Raw genomic sequence first — 18,839 nt, forward strand, 5'->3', positions numbered from 1 at the left:
GCCGCCTCCCTGCCTCGCCCCCAGCCTCGCCCCCAGCGCTCCCTTGGGCCGCGGCGCGATACGCTCCAGTCGCGCCCTACCCTCGGTACCGCAGCTGCAACGGCGCTCGTCCCCGGAGGACTCTATTTAGCAGCGGACCCTGGAAGATGGCGGAGGCCATGGAGACGGAGGCTGCCACTGAGCCTGCCGCCTTCAAGCGCCCGAGCCGCCCGCTGCCCACCGCGCCCCGCACCGCCGAGGGCGGCGAGCCGGGGCCCAGCCCGCCGCCCGCCCGCCCTGCAGCCGCGCCGGCGGCGCCGCGCTACGAGGAGCCGCCGTGGGGCAGCCGCCCGCCGGCCGACGCCGGCTACGGGCTGGAGGTGCTGAAGGGCGGCGTGGCGCTGGGCTCGGTGCGGCTGGAGGGCGGCAGCTGGTTCCTGGTGGGGCGGCTGCCCGGCTGCGCCCTGGCCCTGGAGCACCCTTCGGTGTCGCGGCACCACGCCGTGCTGCAGTACCGCGGCGCCGGCTGCGCCCCCGACGGCCCCAACGGCGCCGATGCCGCCGGCTTCTACGTGTACGACTTGGGCAGCACCCACGGCACCTTCCTCAACAAGGCGCGGGTGCCGCCGCGCACCTACTGCCGGGTGCGGGTGGGCCACGGGCTCCGCTTCGGCGGCAGCTCCCGCCTCTTCCTCCTGCAGGTGGGTCGGCCCCGGCGGGGCTGTGGTAAAGGCTTCCCGGGACCAGGCTCAGGGATTTACCCGGCGGCCCCAGCCGCATCCCCCGGAGTCCCGGGGCGAAGGCCCCTCCGAGGTGCCGTGCTGCGGGGGCGGCCCGGCGCCGCCGGGGGGGTTGGTGGGTTTGGGGGTTCGGCAGCGGCAGGGGTGCGGTGAGTGCCGAAGGCATCGCGCTGCGACAGAGCGCCGTGTGCGAATGGTTCATTGAGAACAAGGGCAGCGTTGGTTACTAGGAACTTAAAGAGCACTGGGCGTGCCCCACGCGTGCTTTTCGGAAGCTGCTGGTTCGTCAGAGTCTCCCACATGGCACTAATGGGAACCTTTGCCTCCTGCCTTTAAAATACAGTTATATTCGAGGTTGGTCTGGCTACAAGTACACAATCCTTTCTTCCTTTCCCCTTTGGAAAGGGCATTAAAACTAATGTATTTGGGAAAGCAAGCCATAACAAATGGTCTAATAATTTCGCTTTTGACAAGCACTGTAATGAATTGTTTATGTTACTGTATGTTATCTGCATGTGGGATGAAAATACTTGTTTCTTTTTCTTTAAAAAAAAACACACTTCTGCTAAGTTAGTGTTTCTGATGTAGGGACCCAAAGAGGACCAGGAGTCTGAGTCGGAACTAACTGTGACTGAACTGAAGGCGCTGCGTAAGCAGCAGCAAGCAAAATTAGAAAAGACAATGTTGGGAGAGGACTCTGATGAAGAAGACGAAAAAGAAGAGAGAACTGAGAGGAGTCAGAACAGTGATATGAGCTGCTCGTGGGGAATGGGTAAGTGATGATGTACACATCAGCTGATATGCCTTGGAAGGTCTGTAAGCCAGTTTTCAGTGAACACTAGGGTTGAATTTCTAGGTGGCTGCCAACTGTCCAATCCAGTGGAAGTTCTCAAGTACAAATTAATCTTTTTTTTCTTTAAAAGAAAAAAAAAAGGTGCTGTAGCAAGGCAGGCTTCTATCTGGTGAGGAGTGTGCTAGAGCTCCTTTTAAGTGGGAGAATGTAGTTTGCCTATGCCTATAAAAGGCCGTGAAACTAGAGTTTAGATTAATGCTATGTGTTTTGTTCCTGTGATCATGTCCACGCTTTTGCCCCAGAGGTGAAATTTAATTGCTCGAGACTTTTATGCAGTATAACTGTCTTTAAATTTAAACAGGAAGTCCAGATCTTAAGCTACATAAATTGTAATTAATGAGCTTTTCAGTAGAAAACAAGTTGATTTTTTGAATGGAAATGTGTAAGCACGTAAACCCTTGAAAGAGTGAAAACTGCAGTGAAGTTCATTTGCAAAACTGTATCTTGAAATGGAATAACTAATAGCAAAAAATAAGCAAGTTTTTTTTTTATTGCGTGCAGAAATAATATTCAAGTTAAGGGAAATAATTTTAGGATGATAGAGCTGCTACTTCTTTCAAACTAATGAAAGTTAAGATATATGGTGTTGCCTTTCTAATATTTCACCATTTTTTCTTTGTATGTCATCTTCTAGGGGAGGATGCTGAGGAGGATGAGGCTGAAGAAAACCCTATTGCTATTGATTTTCAGGATGTACAAGATGCCTTCTATATGAAAGATCCTAGGAAGGCCTTACAAGGCTTTTTTGACAGAGAAGGTACTTTTTTTCGTTTTTCTTTTTATTTTTAAAGAAATTTTTTATTTACTGAAATTGACATTTGTGCTCATGCTTTTCTTTGGGAATTAAGGTGTGGGAGCTAACTCTTTTCTGTTACCTTGCGAGTAAGGTTTTTTGTTTGGTCAAGTTTGGGATGGGGAGGGGAGTGACTGGGGTTTGTTTGGTGGGTTTTTAACTTAACTCACCATTGTGTATCTGAGATATAGTTATATTCCTGAACTAGGAGTTGCAGAGGACACCTTGTATTCCTTTGGAGCAGGGGTCCTCAAACTTTTTAACCAGGGGGCCGGCGCGCAGATGAAGTGGCAGGCAATCATCTGCGGCTGCTTGGTTTCCCCCCCCAGACCCCGGCAGAGGGGGTGGGTAGGTGTGTGTGGGGGGGGGGGGTGGGGGGTGTACATACCGGGGACCGGATTGAGGACATAACTTTTGATGGTTGCTAGTGAAACTTAAAGATGACTCATTTATTTACTAAAGTGAAAAATTTGTTTTCAAGATAAACAATATCTGTGAATCCAGGTTGTAAACTGTTGTTATTTCAATGTCATTTGCTTTAATACATACAGAGGCAAGATTGTTTGTTTTGTACTACAAAACAAGAAAAAATGGCAAATTTAGGTCTTTGAACAAGAAAAAATGGCAAATTTAGGTCTTTGATATGTAACAAGCATATTTTATCTCTTTTTGCTTAACCATGACATTCTTCTCTGCTGTGAAGATTGTTCCTGCTTATTTCATTTTTGGTTACTGAATCAACTTTCTTTTCCTCTTTAGGAGAAGAGTTAGAATATGAATATGATGATCGTGGGCACAATAGCTGGCTATGCAGGATCAAGTATGTATATCTCCATTTACTTTTGTACATAGAAACTGGCTTCATTGGATTCACAAACAAAAGCTGAAGGAATTATGTGTTTTATCATACTTGGCAAGGAGGCTAGCTGAAATCAGACCTAAGCCCACGTACTGAAACAGGAGTTGAAGGATCAGCACCTAGTGTCTGCGCTTCTTTCTCATCTGGCAGTATTTGGTTTACAGAGATGAAAATCGGGAAAGCAAGGGTCTAGGTTCTTTCAGTTTTCCTTACTTTGAGAAATATGTGAAGTTGGAATAAGAGAGAAGAAAGTAGGAAACTATCTTTCAGTTCTTAATGGGAGAGAGGAGAGAAAAAAATTCTACTGTGTATTCAATTTCAGTTCTTTTATGGTATGAGGCATTTTTTGATGGGTTTCTGCAAGAGGCCACTAACCTTCTTTTACAAGACAAGAAGGCGAGGTGGAAATTAAGTCAACAGGATAGGTCTCAAACGGGTAGGTACAACACTGCAATGATTATGCTTCATAAGAAACCTTTGCTTCAGCATGGAAAGTATTTGTTACTAGTGTTCCGCGGATGCAAGATACTGGTGCTTAAAATGATTCAGGGATTGATGTTTTAACTTCTTGTATTCCTGATGGAATGAATATAGGAAGCATTATTGTTTGGTCTAGTGAAATAAAAATTTACTGGCATGCTCTAGGAAATCCATGCTTGTGTTTTGATTAGTACTGTATGAAATTAAAAGTGAAAATATTTAACCTGCAAAAAACGACAAATGAAATGGGAAGAACAGCGCCGATGTGATAAAAGAAATATCTGAGTAGAGTCCCTGAACAGCTGTTTATATCTGGGCTGTTCTTTGATCCTTCAAACTGAACAGGTTGCCTGTGGATGATGCATCAGGGAAGCAGCTGGTGGCAGAGATTCTCCATTCAGGAAAGAAGAAGGAAGCAATGATACAGTGTGCACTGGAAGCTTGCAGGCTACTTGACGCTCGTGGAGTACTGAGGCAAGAAGCAGGTGAATAACTAGTCAAACGTTGTGATCGTTCTAATAGCCCTGAACTAGGGATTTGAGATTATCTTGAATTTGTTTTATTGCTCAGTGGCATACAAATAATTTCGTTTCTTGCATTTTTCCTTACCTTTCCTAGTATCCCGAAAAAGGAAATCAAAGAACTGGGAAGATGAGGATTTTTATGACAGTGATGATGACACCTTCCTTGATCGAACTGGTGCTGTAGAAAAGAAACGACTGAACAGAATGAAAAAAGCTGGTAAAATAGAAGAAAAGCCAGAGACTTACGACTCCCTGGTAAGAAGAATTATTATGACATGCCAGACTTATTCTCTTGTGTGTATTATTACTAAGAAGGAAAATCAAAAATATTTCCTGATCTTTCTCTGTTAGCTTCAGCTCTGATATCATGCAGATCTTTAGCTCTCAGTTGGCCAAGTTAGAATAAAATAATGGGGTTTTGATTTGGGAATGATATCTATAAATACCTGGAAATACTGCTTGCTTTATTCTAACAGAAGCCTGCTACCTTGCTTCTGCCTGTCTAGTATTGCCTTCTGCTTGGTGAATCATGGCAGTCAGTAAATGAGATGCCAGAGCAGGATTCTTTTAAAGTAGTTTTAAAGCATCAGAAAATAATTGAAAGCCTTCAAGTGCAGAGGGCACATTCCAAAGAAAAATCTCACTCTATTTCAAGGAGTAAGCAGCCTGGACTGACAGGCATATGACAACTAAAAGTCCTACACAGACAATAGAGTGTGGGGGAGCAGGGATAGGGAGGGTCGGAGGATCATGGTGGTGGTATAACATTACTGCAGGAGCATTATACATATTTTTGTATTTCAGAAATAAAGTTATTTGAACAGTATGTGAAAGGATTGATAAGTTCTTTAGGAACAATCTAGACTATAATTTTTTCAGCTCAGACACTCCTGGCCAAAAATCGGAAGTAGAAAAATGGAGGTAATTTGGTAGGATATTTGAGTAGCTTTTAAAAGGGCGTTTTAAGAAGATTAAAAGGTCTGCTAAACACGTTGTTCTTTTGTAGGTCACAAAGCTAAATGAAGCTGAAAGTGAGCTTTCTGAGATAACGGAGAAGCTAAAAGCTTCAGGAAAAGGTAAGGCATGAAGTTTGATTGCAGTGCTTTCCATAAAGAAAACAGAGATGGAAATGTATCTTACAGATTTCTGCCTTAAGTACTTTTTTTCTTGGTGCCCATTTTCACAAAGGGGTAGGAAGATGTGCAGGTCACTGAGTCAGCTGGAAAGGGTTCTTACACTCTTCATCATCCAATAGTTTATGTACTCTGTGTGTATAGTCGCTTGCTAATGAATGTGGCTTTTTCTGCTAATGAAAAAGCAGAAAGCAACATCTAAGTTAAGGTAAGAAGGTGAGTGTACAAGCTCCTGGAGCTCAAGAAGGTGAGCATTATTTGTTTATCTGCCCATGTTAGTGAAACTGACCTGGTTTGAGGAACACTGTTTTTTTTTCCATTCCCTCCAAAACCATTTATAAGAGAAGAGCAAGCAGCTGACAGAAAAGACAGTATTTTTTATTACACTTCTGTCATAGCAAATGCACCTTAAAAAGGAAAGGTGGGAAAAGAAATGTGGACCCAAAGCAGTTGACACTTAGCCTGTATGTTCAGCAAACATGCTAGTTTATAAGGGTGCCATTCAGGTTCTAGGATTATGCCTTTGTCTGTGAAGGCAGAGCCTTTCCGTAGCGGTGGTTGTATCTGGTAGTGAGTTTGATTTAAAAGCATACTATACAAACAGCTGCATTTTGCTTTCTGTTACTGATGATGTCTTGTGGAATAAAAGGCAGGCATAAAGGAAATGTGTTTATGCTGGTTTTTCATACACAAACCTTTTTGACAGAGTTGGCATTAATGAAGGCTGCAACATCAGTTTGTCCGAAGAGTTTCTCTCCAAGCAGCCTATCAGCAGGCTGGGCTGTCTTTTGTGCATCGTACGGATATGTCTGTTTCTAGTAATTCAGCTCCACACCAAGACTCATTTGTATCAACATTTTTGTTGGCGATTGATTATGCCAGATCGCTATTCAGAAAGCAGTACTGTTTCACTGAGCGTTCTGATGGGTCGGTTCAGTGCATTTGAAGGACTGGTTTGCAGCGTGACTGTTCTGATAAGTAGTTAACAACTGACTAGCAAGAGAAGCTAACGCTTTATATTGTCAGACATATACAATTCCAAGCTTTTATATGTTACGATGCCTTTTGTTTCTGTTGACACTGTTTTCTCAACAAGATTGTTAAATCATGTAGTAGAGGCCGGGAGCAGGAAGAATCAGTTCATTTATAGACTTCTAACATCATATGATTTGATATACGTTGTGATGGTTTGGTAAATTTTAACTGGTTACACAGCTAGTTTAGAGCCTTGGAAAAATGGCAGTCTCAGCACGTACTGCAATACGGAGTAGTTCAGTGTCGCATGGGAATTTCTGAGACCTAGGCCACAACTGAACATAGCAAATACTGCATCATCAGTTACTTTGTGTGCGTTTTCTGGATACTTGTGGTTTCTCTTATTTGGATGCTTCAGGTTAATCACAGATGTTGAACATAAGTGTAAGCCATGAGCATGCGTACTGATGGTGCATGATTTTTAACACTGTCATGAGCAGTCTGGTAGGGCTGCTGCATTACGTACATTGTGAAACCTTAGCGCACTTTTGCTTGCTCTAAATGATTATTTGTAGCCTAAGGGCAAGGGTGTAGAGAGACTGAGTGAATGACAAGCCAAATTGCAACACATCTTACCAAGCACTTGGAGAAATTAAGTGGTTGTCTAAAAATTGCAGTAGAGGTTCACAAATTGTTCTCTGGCGTTCTTCAGGACTAATTACTGAGGGACTGACTTGGTGTCTTTCTCTCGTTGGTGCAGCTGAATGAAAATCAGATACATAGAGCTCTTCAGTCTCATCTTTGGTTGCCTGTTCAGAAGAAAATTATCAATAAGTTGATGGTGCAGTAAATAGCGCTATAGCCTTTTTTCACTGGAACGTAAAGTATAATAGCCATGATTGATTTACCTCCTGGCAATGTCAAATTTTACTTCAATAGTGTGGAAAACTGCTGCAGCAGGTAGCAAATGCTAACAGTAACCCTGTAAGCTGAACTACCCGATCGCAGGCACTGCTGGTGGAATCAAGCAGAGAATTGTGTTTGCAAGGGGGGGTGATCTGACTTACTGAAGATCACTCACTGACTGAAGCACTTACACTGTTGCACAGCTAAAGAAGTGAGCTGTGGAACTGTACCTTTAATTGTTCTGAATTATCTGACCAGACACCGAACTGTATCTTTGAAGTGCGATGTTTAAATTAAATGATCTTTCAGCTCAGCTCCTGCCTGCGGGGTGTTTCAGACTTATTAACCATTTTGTTAACAGTAGCTTTTCATTGATGTTTTTTGTCTTGGTTCATATAAATACTGGTGACGAAAAAAAAAAAAGAGTATTTCTATCTGAATGTCTTCGGTGACATATTTTGTCATCATGTTTTCGTGGAGGGAGATGCTACAACTGTTACTTACCTTTTGAAGCCTCTTAATTCTGCATATCTTTGAACAGTTACTGTGGTGGCTTTCATGTATTTGCAAATTGTAAACTGTATTTTGTTTTAGATCAGAAATACCCTTTTCAATTGAGTCCACTTGTAAACATGAGTCTTATCAGACTTCAATATTTAAGTCATGTAAACCTGAGTTAATACTTTATTTGTATGTATACATTTATATATACATAACTAATACAGTATTTTTTTTATGTACAACAAACATTATTTTACTTGAACACATTTAAAATTTTAAGTGCTACTTCATTAGCTCGAGCTGAACTGAAAATAGCTCCTTGGCCACATAATTATGCTTGTGCATATGTACATTGTGCAAATGTTTATAATGCAGCAAATGTGGGGTTTGCCACTTCTTATATAATAATATTAAAAGGCAGAAGACTGCCTGTCACAAAGCTTGTTAAAATTCTAACAATTATTTTCCTGTTCGCCTCCCAAGTTATTTTTGAACACCATGTAAAAACTTCTGAAGCATTGTTCAAGCCCAAGAAAGGAGTTTTCTGGGTTTTTTGTTTAGTTATTTGAAATCCATATGTTATAATTCTGTGTTTATTTTTCTTAGACATTAGAGCCTTAATTTTTCCTCCTGAGTTTTATTTTAATCAGTCAAATATGCATAGAATTATTAATATTTGAAATAAAATTTTCAAGTATAGAAAGACTGTTGTTACTCTTTTTCAAGTAAACGGCAGTTGTTATCTTGTTAGAAAATCCATTCAAAACAAAGGTAAATTTTGTGTGATTGGCCTAACATGTGAAACTGTTCTTGGATGCACTCAGTTGTCCTGGGGTAGGAGGCAGTATCATGTGTTGATTCATTTTGAGCTTTGCAAATGTTATTACGTAAACATTCCAGGAAAGCCACAATGGAATTCCCCTTGCAGTGGTGTGGGATTCTTTGTAGGTGTGTTTATTTTAGTCTGTGACTACAAAAAGAACCTGTAAGCCACTTTTTTAGGGACAGCAGATCTTGAAGTGAGGTGAACAGAGACACTTAGACATAAAGAAACATTCAGTTTTAAGAGAGGCTTTGTTATATAAGTGGATTAAAGTTTGCTGTCAGGCTTTTGTTAGGAGAAATGCTTTCATCTTTCCAGGGCTAACAACCTCCATTATTTCACCATTCAACAGAAAATTGCATAGGGGGTAGCTGTTTCTACATACCTCATTCTCTAAAGGTAGGATTTGATGAGTATAGCTCTCATCTTCTCACCTGTAACAATATGTATCTTCCCTTTACCTTGCCTAGTCCAGTCCCAGCCAGCAGCTCAAGATTCCTTGGATGAATTCATGACTGAAATAAAATCAGGATGCACCTTGGACAGTGTGGCACGAAAGAAGCTTCACTTGCGGTCATTTGAACTAAAGAAAGAGCAACAAAGGCTGAAAGGATTAATAAAGCTTGTCAAGCCGGCAGAACTCCCTGAGCTGAAGCCCCAGTAAGTCTTGGCTAAAGTATAAAGTAGTTAGCTTCACCACTGTTGTTATCCATGGACAGTTGTGCAAGCAAAGTCAATAGATGGCTTTCCAAAAGCAGGACATTCTGGACTATCTGGCTCATCTTTTTAAAGAGCTGCTGAGCCTTTTGGCTGATGCAGCATCTATGGTTGAGGCAGATACTCCACTTACTCCAGTGTTGTGGTGTAAGCCCGCACTGGGAAGATGAGAGGGGGAAGGCATTCAAAGCAGAGTGTCTTGCTTTTTTCGTTATTTTTGTTCTCCAACCTGCATCCAACAGGAACTGAAGAATTTTGCAGGTACTATATACAACGTGAAAGCCACTTACACCCTGTGAAATGTACCTGGAAGTCAAGTGTAGTGGTTCATTCATTCAAGAGGGTGTGTGCTGGGTTCATCGTTTGCTAGTGTCAGCTTGATTAGAGGTTTAATTAATTTACTTAAATTGAAGTTTGGCCCCTGAGTGTGTTTTTATATATACATATATATAAAAGTGTGTGTGTGCAAATTGAATTTGAAGGAGTGTCTGTGATACAGATTTTCTTTTTTCTTATTTATTCATTGCTTCCTGCTATGGCAGGTGTCTGAATCCTACAATATGTGTTTAGCTTGGAGGAGTAGTCTCCTGCAGCTGCTTCCTTGGAATGCTGCAAACAAGAGAGAAATTAAGGATTTTTATATATCCACTTGTAATTTGCAGATTTTTCTTGCATTTGTAAATATAGGACTTGTTTGATACTTTGTAAACTGTTTTTCTTTGTATCTAATTTTTGTTAGGAGTGGGAGTTACAGTCTGCAAGCAGAGAGCAAGCCTAAAAAGATGACCCTACCTCTCTTTGGTGCAATGAAAGGGGGGAGCAAATTCAAGCTGAAAACTGGAAGCCTAGGGGTAAGCTGAACTCAGTGCTGTGAGTTGAGTTTATTTCTCAGACACCTTCTCCAGCTATGGAGACTGTAGGTGGCAACTGTCTTCTCGCATGCCTGCAACAGCGTGGAGGCGCAAGCCTGTGGCAGTGGAAGGTGCGCAGGGCAGCAAACAGTGGCTGTTGGATGTTGTTTGCTGCCAGCAGTTGCTGTTCTGTGCCCTTGTACAGCCAGTCTCCAGGAGCACAGCTGCGGTCAGCACGTGGTGGATTAAGTAGAGGCGGTCTGGGGACATATGGCTGGACCACGGCTGTCGCTCAGCAGCAGGTCCTCAGCTGTCTTTTATTTTTCTTGATCTTACAGCTAAGATCGTATCCAAGATTGATTCAGTTTCCAGTGTCCCTCTTATGAAAAGGCTGCCCTCCTTGTCTATGGACTGGACATATGTTTTAATTTCCATCTCTACTAATAACTCTTCCTTAAAATCTAACTATCCCTCACCCTGAGAGTGTTTCCTTGCCAGCTGTCTCTGTGACAGTAATATGCATGCTTTCCCCTGTAATGAGTATCTGTGACATCAACTTCTATTTATCTTATCGCTGATGCACATCTTTCTCCCACAGAAGTTGCCTGTTAAGCGTCCAGACGTCCCTGAAAGCTTGTTAAAGATGAAAGATGATGGACCAGAAGAAGAGGAAGAAGAGGAGGAGGAGGAGGAGCAAGAAGTAGATGCAGTAAACAGCAGAGCATCAAACCTGGAAATGAAAATGACAAGAGAGGAAGAAACAGGAAAAGAAACTAATGCTCCTGATGGTTCTCCTTGCAATAACAAGAATCTAGAATCCCTTCAGGATGGTAAACTATTGGTTTTGATTTTTCTAGTAATGAAGCTGAGACTGTTACTGCTGAATTTTTCAGAGCTATGTCAGTTTCCTAACATTTGAGTCACAGGTTGTCCAGCAGCTTTTCTTTCCCTGATTTTTGCCATGAGTTCAGAGACTGTATGCCAACAGCTGAGTTTCACATGGTTCTGGTTGAAATTCTGCCTGGCAGTCAGTTTTCCACGCTTTTGCTGAAATAAAAGAAATCTCCTGAACGCAAGAAAGGTCCTATTCTGATAAGCCCTGCTTTCATTAGATTGAGTTTCCATATGAAAACAACTACAATGTGTTGTTGGCAGGGAGAGTAACTTAATAAGAAAAGAAATGTGTGTAAAGCTTCAGATCCATTTGTAAGGAGGAAAAATAATGGTAAGAAGCGATAATGGAGAGGTATTTTCTAGTATCTGTGTGGTTCATCTCCATTCCCTCATTTTCTGTATCAGCTTGGTGTATTTGAAAACCTCATGCCAGAAATCTAATGATAACTTTTTGTCTTAATGCTGGACAGGTTGCTCTTGAAAAGTATGTTTTAACTACTCACAAGTATTTCTTTAATATGGTATTGCAATGGACTTGGTGGACGAAATAATTTGGAGGACTTCGGAGACAAGCTCTTCCTAAGAGTTCCCTCTTGTACTTTGAGGGATGCTAGCACTGTGCTCGTCGGGGTTACTGCAGAGTGCTCACCTCGCTCTGTGTTTTGGTTTTTGTTACAGCGGTTCGTTCTCTGCCTGAGCCAAAGGTACTAAGGAATGAATCTCGGATGGGACCCTCACAGGAGAAATCTCAAGGTGAGCAGTATGATTTAGACTCTGTTGTACAGTAGCATGTGGGTTTAGAAACTGTCTAAAGGACTTATGGAATTCTCTGAGCAGAAGGAAGCCTAATCTAGAGCCTGTAGAAATCTAGAATTGAAAGTTTGTGTTTTGCTTAGGAAGTGGTAAGTACATGGTGAGGACAGGTCACTTCAGCTATGTTTCAGTTCTCCTTGCTTTTCATAGCCATTAACTGCTTTGAGATCCTTTGTTCTAAAAAAAAATAATCATATGAGATGAGAAGAAAAATTATTTTAATCTAGGAGTATAAACATGTTTTTTCCCCTCCTTTTTCTCTTGCAGTAGCTCTTAGCACTACCAAACAGAACTTTCTTTTATAGTGATAAATACTATATAATGTTAGCTAATGATCTGTTAATGACCCATATGACCCCCTACATGTACACAAAAAAAAAATCAGATCCTCAAAATGAAGACTGTTCAGTGTACTGAACATGGAGATCTGTGTGAATTTTCTATTTTTTCATAGTTCAGACTAAAGAATGTCGTCCCGTCCTCCTCATCTCAGCCATAGACTTAATCCATGACATATTGAGACTCTTGTGGCTTAAGTGGCAGAAAAACAAAACATACTTCTTTCTCTTTTGCGTGAATGGGTTTTTTTGGTTGGTTTGTGGTTGGTTGTTTTTTTTTTTTAATAAAAAAACCATGTTGGTCCTGTACATTTCCTACTGTTTCATTCTAAATCAATCACTGCAGTGATTACAGGTAGATAATATATTTTAAAAAAGAAACATTAACTAAAGTGTGTTGCAGAATCCCAAATAGACAATTTTACTAAACTGCGTTCAGGTAGATGACTGACAGTGTATTAAATCTAAGTTAATAAACCTATGAAAAACAAGGAGATGTCCAGCAGTCTGAAGTGTGAATTTTGTTTCAGTGAGCTATCTTTTGAATGTGTCTTTGTGATGTGTCATAATACAAGTCTTTTTTCTTCCCAGCATCTAAGGCAGAGTATAAGAAACCTGAAGAAACATCTGAGAAAGTTAAGAAAATCAATAACTCAGGCAAGGTCAGTCATGAAACTGATTCCTGTATCTTAAGAGTTTCACGAAATTATCTAGTAGGCTCTTTTTTAGTGAAATAGTAACAATTTGAGTATGACTTGGAGTCGGAAGTGATTTCCTGCTGACTAAGACCCAAATGTAGAACCACACGCTACCATTGGACACAGATTTTGGTGTCTCCAATAAAAAGATAAAACACAGCATTTCAAGCATGATAGAGGCCTTCAATTAAATCACAAATTTATTTTTCTCACCTTTTCACTTGGCAGTTAGCCTCTGCTAATTGTTGCTTCTCCTGTATCACAAAGTTGTAGAACATGGGTGCTCTCTGGGTGTTGGAATGTCACTGCAAAACTTTCCTTGGAGAGTAACTTAGGAAGCATGGACTGGCTGACACAGAACACGCTGTACTGAAGTTGTAGCTAGTCTGTATTGCCATGGTCTAACCTCATCCTTCTCTGTAAGATGTGGGAGGACATGAGTCTTAGAGATTGTCTTTTGCAACCAAATTATTACTAAATTTGTGTGAATGTACCAGACTGTTCCTCCTGTGCATAAGATTTTATATTAAAATGTAAAGTATATGAGCCTTGCACATTTTGGAATGCAGGCAATTGTTGCCTTCCAGGAGCTCAAAAGGAACTTCTCTGGCAGCATGCTTCTAGCCTAACGATTATTGTGAGGCTCTTCCCCTTAGAGTGCATCCCACCATTCTGCTGACTGCCATCAAAGAAGATTACTGTACTTGGTGGACCATGAGTTCTGACCATTATGACAATTTCTTCGTGGTGGCTGTCTAATTTTAGCCCTGCATCGCTTAGTTAAAGAAACTTAACTCCCTGCAGCCTATGTGTGCTTACTGTCACCTTGTCAGTCCTTGGGGACTTGGGTGAAGGACCCAAGGATTAGCTAGGCACAGCCTCTACAATTGTCTTTTGTTGCTGGCTTATGAAGTATGTTGATAAAGAAAGCAAGAGTAAATTTATACTGTTAAAGCCCAAGTTGTACCATTTCTATGAATACAGGAGAACAAGGCAGCTTCTCATGCTGAGGCAGTCAAGTCAGCACCTCTCATCAGCGCAGAGCTCACTCTAACACTGAACATTCTCCAAATTCCAGATGGCTTTGCTGTATTCTCTCTCCCATCACAAATCACTTTTTCCACATGCTGTCTCTGCCTTTGGGCTCAGATCTTGCATGGAAAATACCAACCAGAAGTCAGCTCTTTTTTTTCCTCTTTTAATATCTGAGGAATAGCTTTGAGTCGTGTCAAACTGGAAAAACAATTTTAAAGTGACTGTTCACAAGCCATATTTAAAAACTGTTCAACTCTGAAGTCTATAATGTTTTGGAAAACATTAGTCTTCCAAAATAACTGTTTTAGAGTTTAATTTGGGGAAGGAAGGATTTTTTAGGGAATGAAAAATTGCTTCAACTGCATAACTTAAGGCTGTGTCATGATACTACAGGGTAATGCAAATCAGTGCTGAGTAACTTGACTACATTTTGAGCTCTTAAGTCTTGCACTCTAGAATTTTTTGATAGCTATATGCAGTTGTTGAAAACAAAAATGGTTGAGAGAGTTATGCTGATGTGGCAAAACTTAAAAATCTAGGGACAAAAAGATGTTACTATGTCAACATTTGCATTGCAAGTGATCTGTTTTGGTTTGCTTCAGACATTTCAGTGATGCCAGTGAGACCTGAAAAAATTTGGTTTTCTTTTCTTTTGAAAAACTAAGTTATCTTTATGTAACAGCATGAACTTTTATATACTCCAGGTCGACAGTCAACTTCAGGTTTAAGTTTTCAGTGGGATTATGCATTGAAATCAGTAAAGCACTTCTTGAAAATCCACTCTAAAGCTTTTCCCTGCATAAACAAATTCTGTGTCAAATGATACTGCCAAACATCGGGATGATAAGATTAAACTGTCCGGAAGTGGGCAGTTGGCAGTGGTTCTGTTTGGAGGGAAAGATTGGACTGGATGAACTCCAGAGGTCCCAGCTCACTAGCATTTCTGTTATTCTGTGACTCTACTGGGAATAAAGTGGAGCTATTTGAGGGTTTGATATTTTTTCTTTCCTCTGTACTATTGTTTTCATCTCTGACTCTTGTAGAAATAACCCTCACCTTTCAATGCTTGTCTCTGAATTAATGAGAGATTGAGCTGCTGTGACCATTGATGGAGGGGTGCAGCACCTTAAAAATCTTTTCTCCTTTTGCAGGTCCAACAACCTTTTTTTTCCTCACAGTACCCAGATGATGACCCAGACTACTGCATATGGGTTCCTCCTCCAGGTATGAACCATTTCCTTACCATTTTTAGTGTTACAACTCAAGACCTACTAAGTAGTCAGGGTGTCCTTGTAACTGCTTGAGAAAAAAAGTAATCGAGTACTTAAGCCAGAACCTGATGTTTTCTGGCATGTTATGCACTATGTTCATTGTATGGCCACGCAACTCTTGCAGTGAAATACAGACCATATCTGTAGTAGCTTCATGTCAATGGACAGATAAACAAACTTACGGTGTTTCTGTTTTGTAACACCTGAGTGCTAACTCCATCCACACATAACGATACGATGATCTCGTTGAAAGACAAGCTCCAACTTTCACTAGGGATAAATCTTCCAGAAATCTTAGTGTTCTCAGTTTTTGTAAAACTGTGAAATCTGAAAGTCTTTGCAAATTTTGGCAAAAATCATTGGAATACAGACTTTGGGTCATGTGTTTTGGAGAGAGGTTGTGGTGGCACTTTGGTGAAGGCACTGTATAATCGATGAACACATCCACTATATGTTACAGTTGAACAAATCTTTTACTTTAGTTCCTGAGTGTTTCTAGCTAAGTGAGACTATTCTTAAGCAGTGTAATGAATTTTCGGTTTCTCTAAAATGGAAAATTAATTTTCATGCATTGACGTTTTCGTATTAAGTTCAAAGCTTAGCTTTCATTTGGTAGGTTCATTACTACAATTTTTGTAAGGCTGTCATTGTTAATATATAAAATCTTATAATATTGGTAGGCTCCAAAGGGAGTAAGAAAAATTAGAATAAATTTCACTGAAGAGGACTGTAATCTGGTGAATCATCCTTCAGTGAAAAGACTGCACTTCTCTGGCATATTAATCCACTGGAACAAAATACCCAGTGTAGTAACTCGAGTGTGTGATCTGGGATGGCCAAGCGAGCTGCGTCCATAAGAGGGAGCTCGGTATTCTGTCTTTGCCTGCTGGTGAGACAATTTATCTTCTAAGCTGGTGTAATGAGGATACCAGAAAAGAAGAAAATCCAACAAAACAACAAGAACAATAATTAAAAAAAAAACCAACAACAAAAAAACAACCAAAAGCAAAACAAGAATATATGATGTAATCTTGACACTGTTGGTAAGGTTAAGAAGAATTATAAGTACAATTCAAATTCTTTTGATTTATAATATTCAGTCTGACTTTTTATCCCTTTTGTACTTGTCTTGACTGGTGCTACCTAGAGACTATTTCATACTTGGATACACAGTTATCTTGGATGAGGTGGGGGGAATAATGCAACTCTTCCTCTTTGTCCATTAGGTCAAAGCGGTGATGGCAAGACTCATCTCAATGAAAAATATGGCTACTGAGCTTCAAGTGCCCCAGAGTGTGTCTGAGGTTTGAAGGACGACTCTATTTTGGACTCTTCCACTGCACATTAAGCGGAGGATGAAAGAGCTGTTTTTCAGACGCTGTACCAAATTCAAGGGCATCGGCAGCCACTCTGGCCGTTAGCTCTCCCTGTGTCTGTGTGTCTTCTGTTTGTCTCTCAGCTACTTTTTTAAAAGTAAAAGCTCATGCATTCTTCTGCCACTTCTTCCACTTTTAGCCTTATCGTTTTTATTTGGCTTGAAACCGTAGGCTCATTTTTCCTTTTGTAAATAAAAGTATACAAAAAGGATTAAAAAAACCCAAACACCTCTGCATACTTATAGGCTTGATAAATTTTATTTGTGTTGGTTTTATGCAATTAAAATGAGAAACATACTGGTTTGCTTCTGTGGCTGCTGTTTGAAAGTACCGACATGGTAAATGCAATCTAAAACTTGAGGCACGTGTTGGGGTTTTGTTTCTGTCCTATGGAAAAAACGTCTAATTTGAAAAGAAAATTGCTTTTGCTTCTTCCTTGTGCAGATGCTGGAATACTTGGTATGGCATTGACTGGAAATGGTGAGTGTACAATGTCATAAAGGTGTAGAAATGCCAAAGAAGTGAAGAGGCTGGCATTGCTCGTCTTGAATCGGAGGGGAACAGAGGAAATGATGGAAGGAAAACCTGGAAAAGCTTACAAAGCCTGTTCTTTTTCTGTCACGACACAAAGCACCATCTTAATCAATTTAAGGCATGCCTGCTCTTAATTTATCACCGATATAGTATTGAACATCTGTATAATTGGGGTATGAAATTCCTTGCCATCAAAGGTTGCTAGAGCTGTGACTATAAAGACACCGCATGAAGAGGCGTCTATTTTATAAAGAGGTGCCAATGCTGCAAACATTTATTGGAAGGACCTAATCCTCTTCCCCCTGCCCAGCGGTACATCAGTGCAGGAAGCCCCCTCCTGCCACAGCAGTGGCAGCCTCCACAGACCACGAGGCCAGGCCCTATCAATTTCCATACTGCTCTGTGATTGATTGTCATTTAATTTCCAGGATGGTCCGGCTCATTTGATCCCAGTACACCCTCTGGGGGCCTGGCCAGCTGTTTCCTTTGACCCAGGGAGTGCTCAAGTATAACAATATCGGCATTTCTGTCTCAGATATGAGTATATCTGTCTGAAGGAGGATACAAGTATTTGTAAATATTGTTCATGGATGCACTTCCTATATGTACTTATATATAGCATATGCATAGTGAATAATATATATTTTAAGAATTACAATTTAAATACACATCCATAAAAGTGTGGATATAACTTGGATAAACACTCTTTACTAACAGGTAATGGAATGAATAACAGAAGTTTAAATGTGAATGGAAGTTATTAAACAAAAGCAAAGGGCAGATTCATGCCCCCCCACACACACTTTCTGAGGCTGCAGATCAAACCCTGTTTGGAGTGTGGGGAGTGTGGACCCCTCTAAGGAGGCCACCAAGGGGCTACCAGAGCTCTGACTGTCCCTGCGCAGCCCTGCCTGGGCTCCTGGAGAAAAATGCATCTTTTTCTGTTTGCTGCACTTGAAGTCAAGCCTTTAACTTCTAAGCAGTGCTTAAGTAGTGGTAGGATTTGGGACCTGGAGACCCCAACTCAGTACCATGGTCATGAATCATCAGCTCACCTAAACAGTCACCAACCGGGGGGGGTGGGAGTGGTGCCCAGTCCCTTGGATGGCTCTCAGTTGTCCCTGTGCCTGTGTTGTGGTAAAGCCAAGGGTCACCCAGGGCATCTGAGGGATTGTAAAACTCCAGGCACAAAGATACAGTGGCAAGGAAAGTTGTAGAAATGCTAGTTTTGTACTCCGGGGTCACATGTCCTTTGGTGTGCTTCCATCAGGCAGTGGCTGCATCCTCGTGGAGAAGTTGCAGGTGGGCGTGTCGGAAGCTGGGAAGAAGGGATAACCGTACAACTCCTCTGGTTCTCACAATGGTTGTGTTGGAGCAATGGAGCTCACCCAGTTTTTACCCCACAGAGAATCTGAAACAGTTCGGCAGCTTGGCATTTTGTAGGGTTTTACTTTATATGCTCAACCTGCAAAACAGCATCTTCCTTCTGCCTGTAATCTTCAACATATTTAGCTTTTTTTGTCAGCATCTGGGCAGCCTGAGGCTTCCTGCTTCTGGCAGAAGCGTATCTTTGCCTAATCCAAGGAAAGGCTGTTGCCCCTCCGTTCAAAACGCCAGACCGCATAGGTTTCACAGACTCTCTAGCCCTTCTCCAGAGCCTTGTTTAGTTTCAGGATGCACCAGGGGTCTGCAGGGGACTTCTGCTCACCGCTGTGGGTGCAGAGGGCCTGGCAGGTTTCAGGCAGT

The 18,839-nt window shown here is 41.4% G+C and overlaps 1 protein-coding gene across 1 annotated transcript; it reads left to right on the forward strand.

Moving 5' to 3' along the window:
* The first annotated feature begins 29 nt into the window (after positions 1 to 29).
* Positions 30 to 16,779, forward strand: LOC121096052 (solute carrier family 4 member 1 adaptor protein). Its single transcript, XM_040611551.1, has 14 exons — positions 30 to 680; positions 1,308 to 1,491; positions 2,207 to 2,329; positions 3,125 to 3,185; positions 4,050 to 4,189; positions 4,323 to 4,483; positions 5,235 to 5,304; positions 9,037 to 9,226; positions 10,023 to 10,134; positions 10,733 to 10,964; positions 11,707 to 11,781; positions 12,771 to 12,841; positions 15,064 to 15,136; positions 16,410 to 16,779. Exons 1-14 carry the CDS (start codon positions 147 to 149, stop codon positions 16,457 to 16,459), a joined length of 2,076 nt encoding a protein of 691 aa, XP_040467485.1. The 5' UTR covers positions 30 to 146; the 3' UTR covers positions 16,460 to 16,779.
* The last annotated feature ends 2,060 nt before the right edge of the window (positions 16,780 to 18,839 follow it).

Source organism: Falco naumanni, chromosome 12, assembly GCF_017639655.2.
Source record: "Falco naumanni isolate bFalNau1 chromosome 12, bFalNau1.pat, whole genome shotgun sequence".
NCBI classification, from domain to species: domain Eukaryota; kingdom Metazoa; phylum Chordata; class Aves; order Falconiformes; family Falconidae; genus Falco; species Falco naumanni.

Coding starts and splice junctions, on each gene's coding strand:
- LOC121096052 (XM_040611551.1), top strand. CDS start 147: ATGGCGGAGGCCATGGAGACGGAGGCTGCCACTGAGCCTGCCGCCTTC. Junction 2,330..3,124: donor AGGCTTTTTTGACAGAGAAG/GTACTTTTTTTC, acceptor TTTCCTCTTTAG/GAGAAGAGTTAGAATATGAA. Junction 3,186..4,049: donor AGCTGGCTATGCAGGATCAA/GTATGTATATCT, acceptor CAAACTGAACAG/GTTGCCTGTGGATGATGCAT.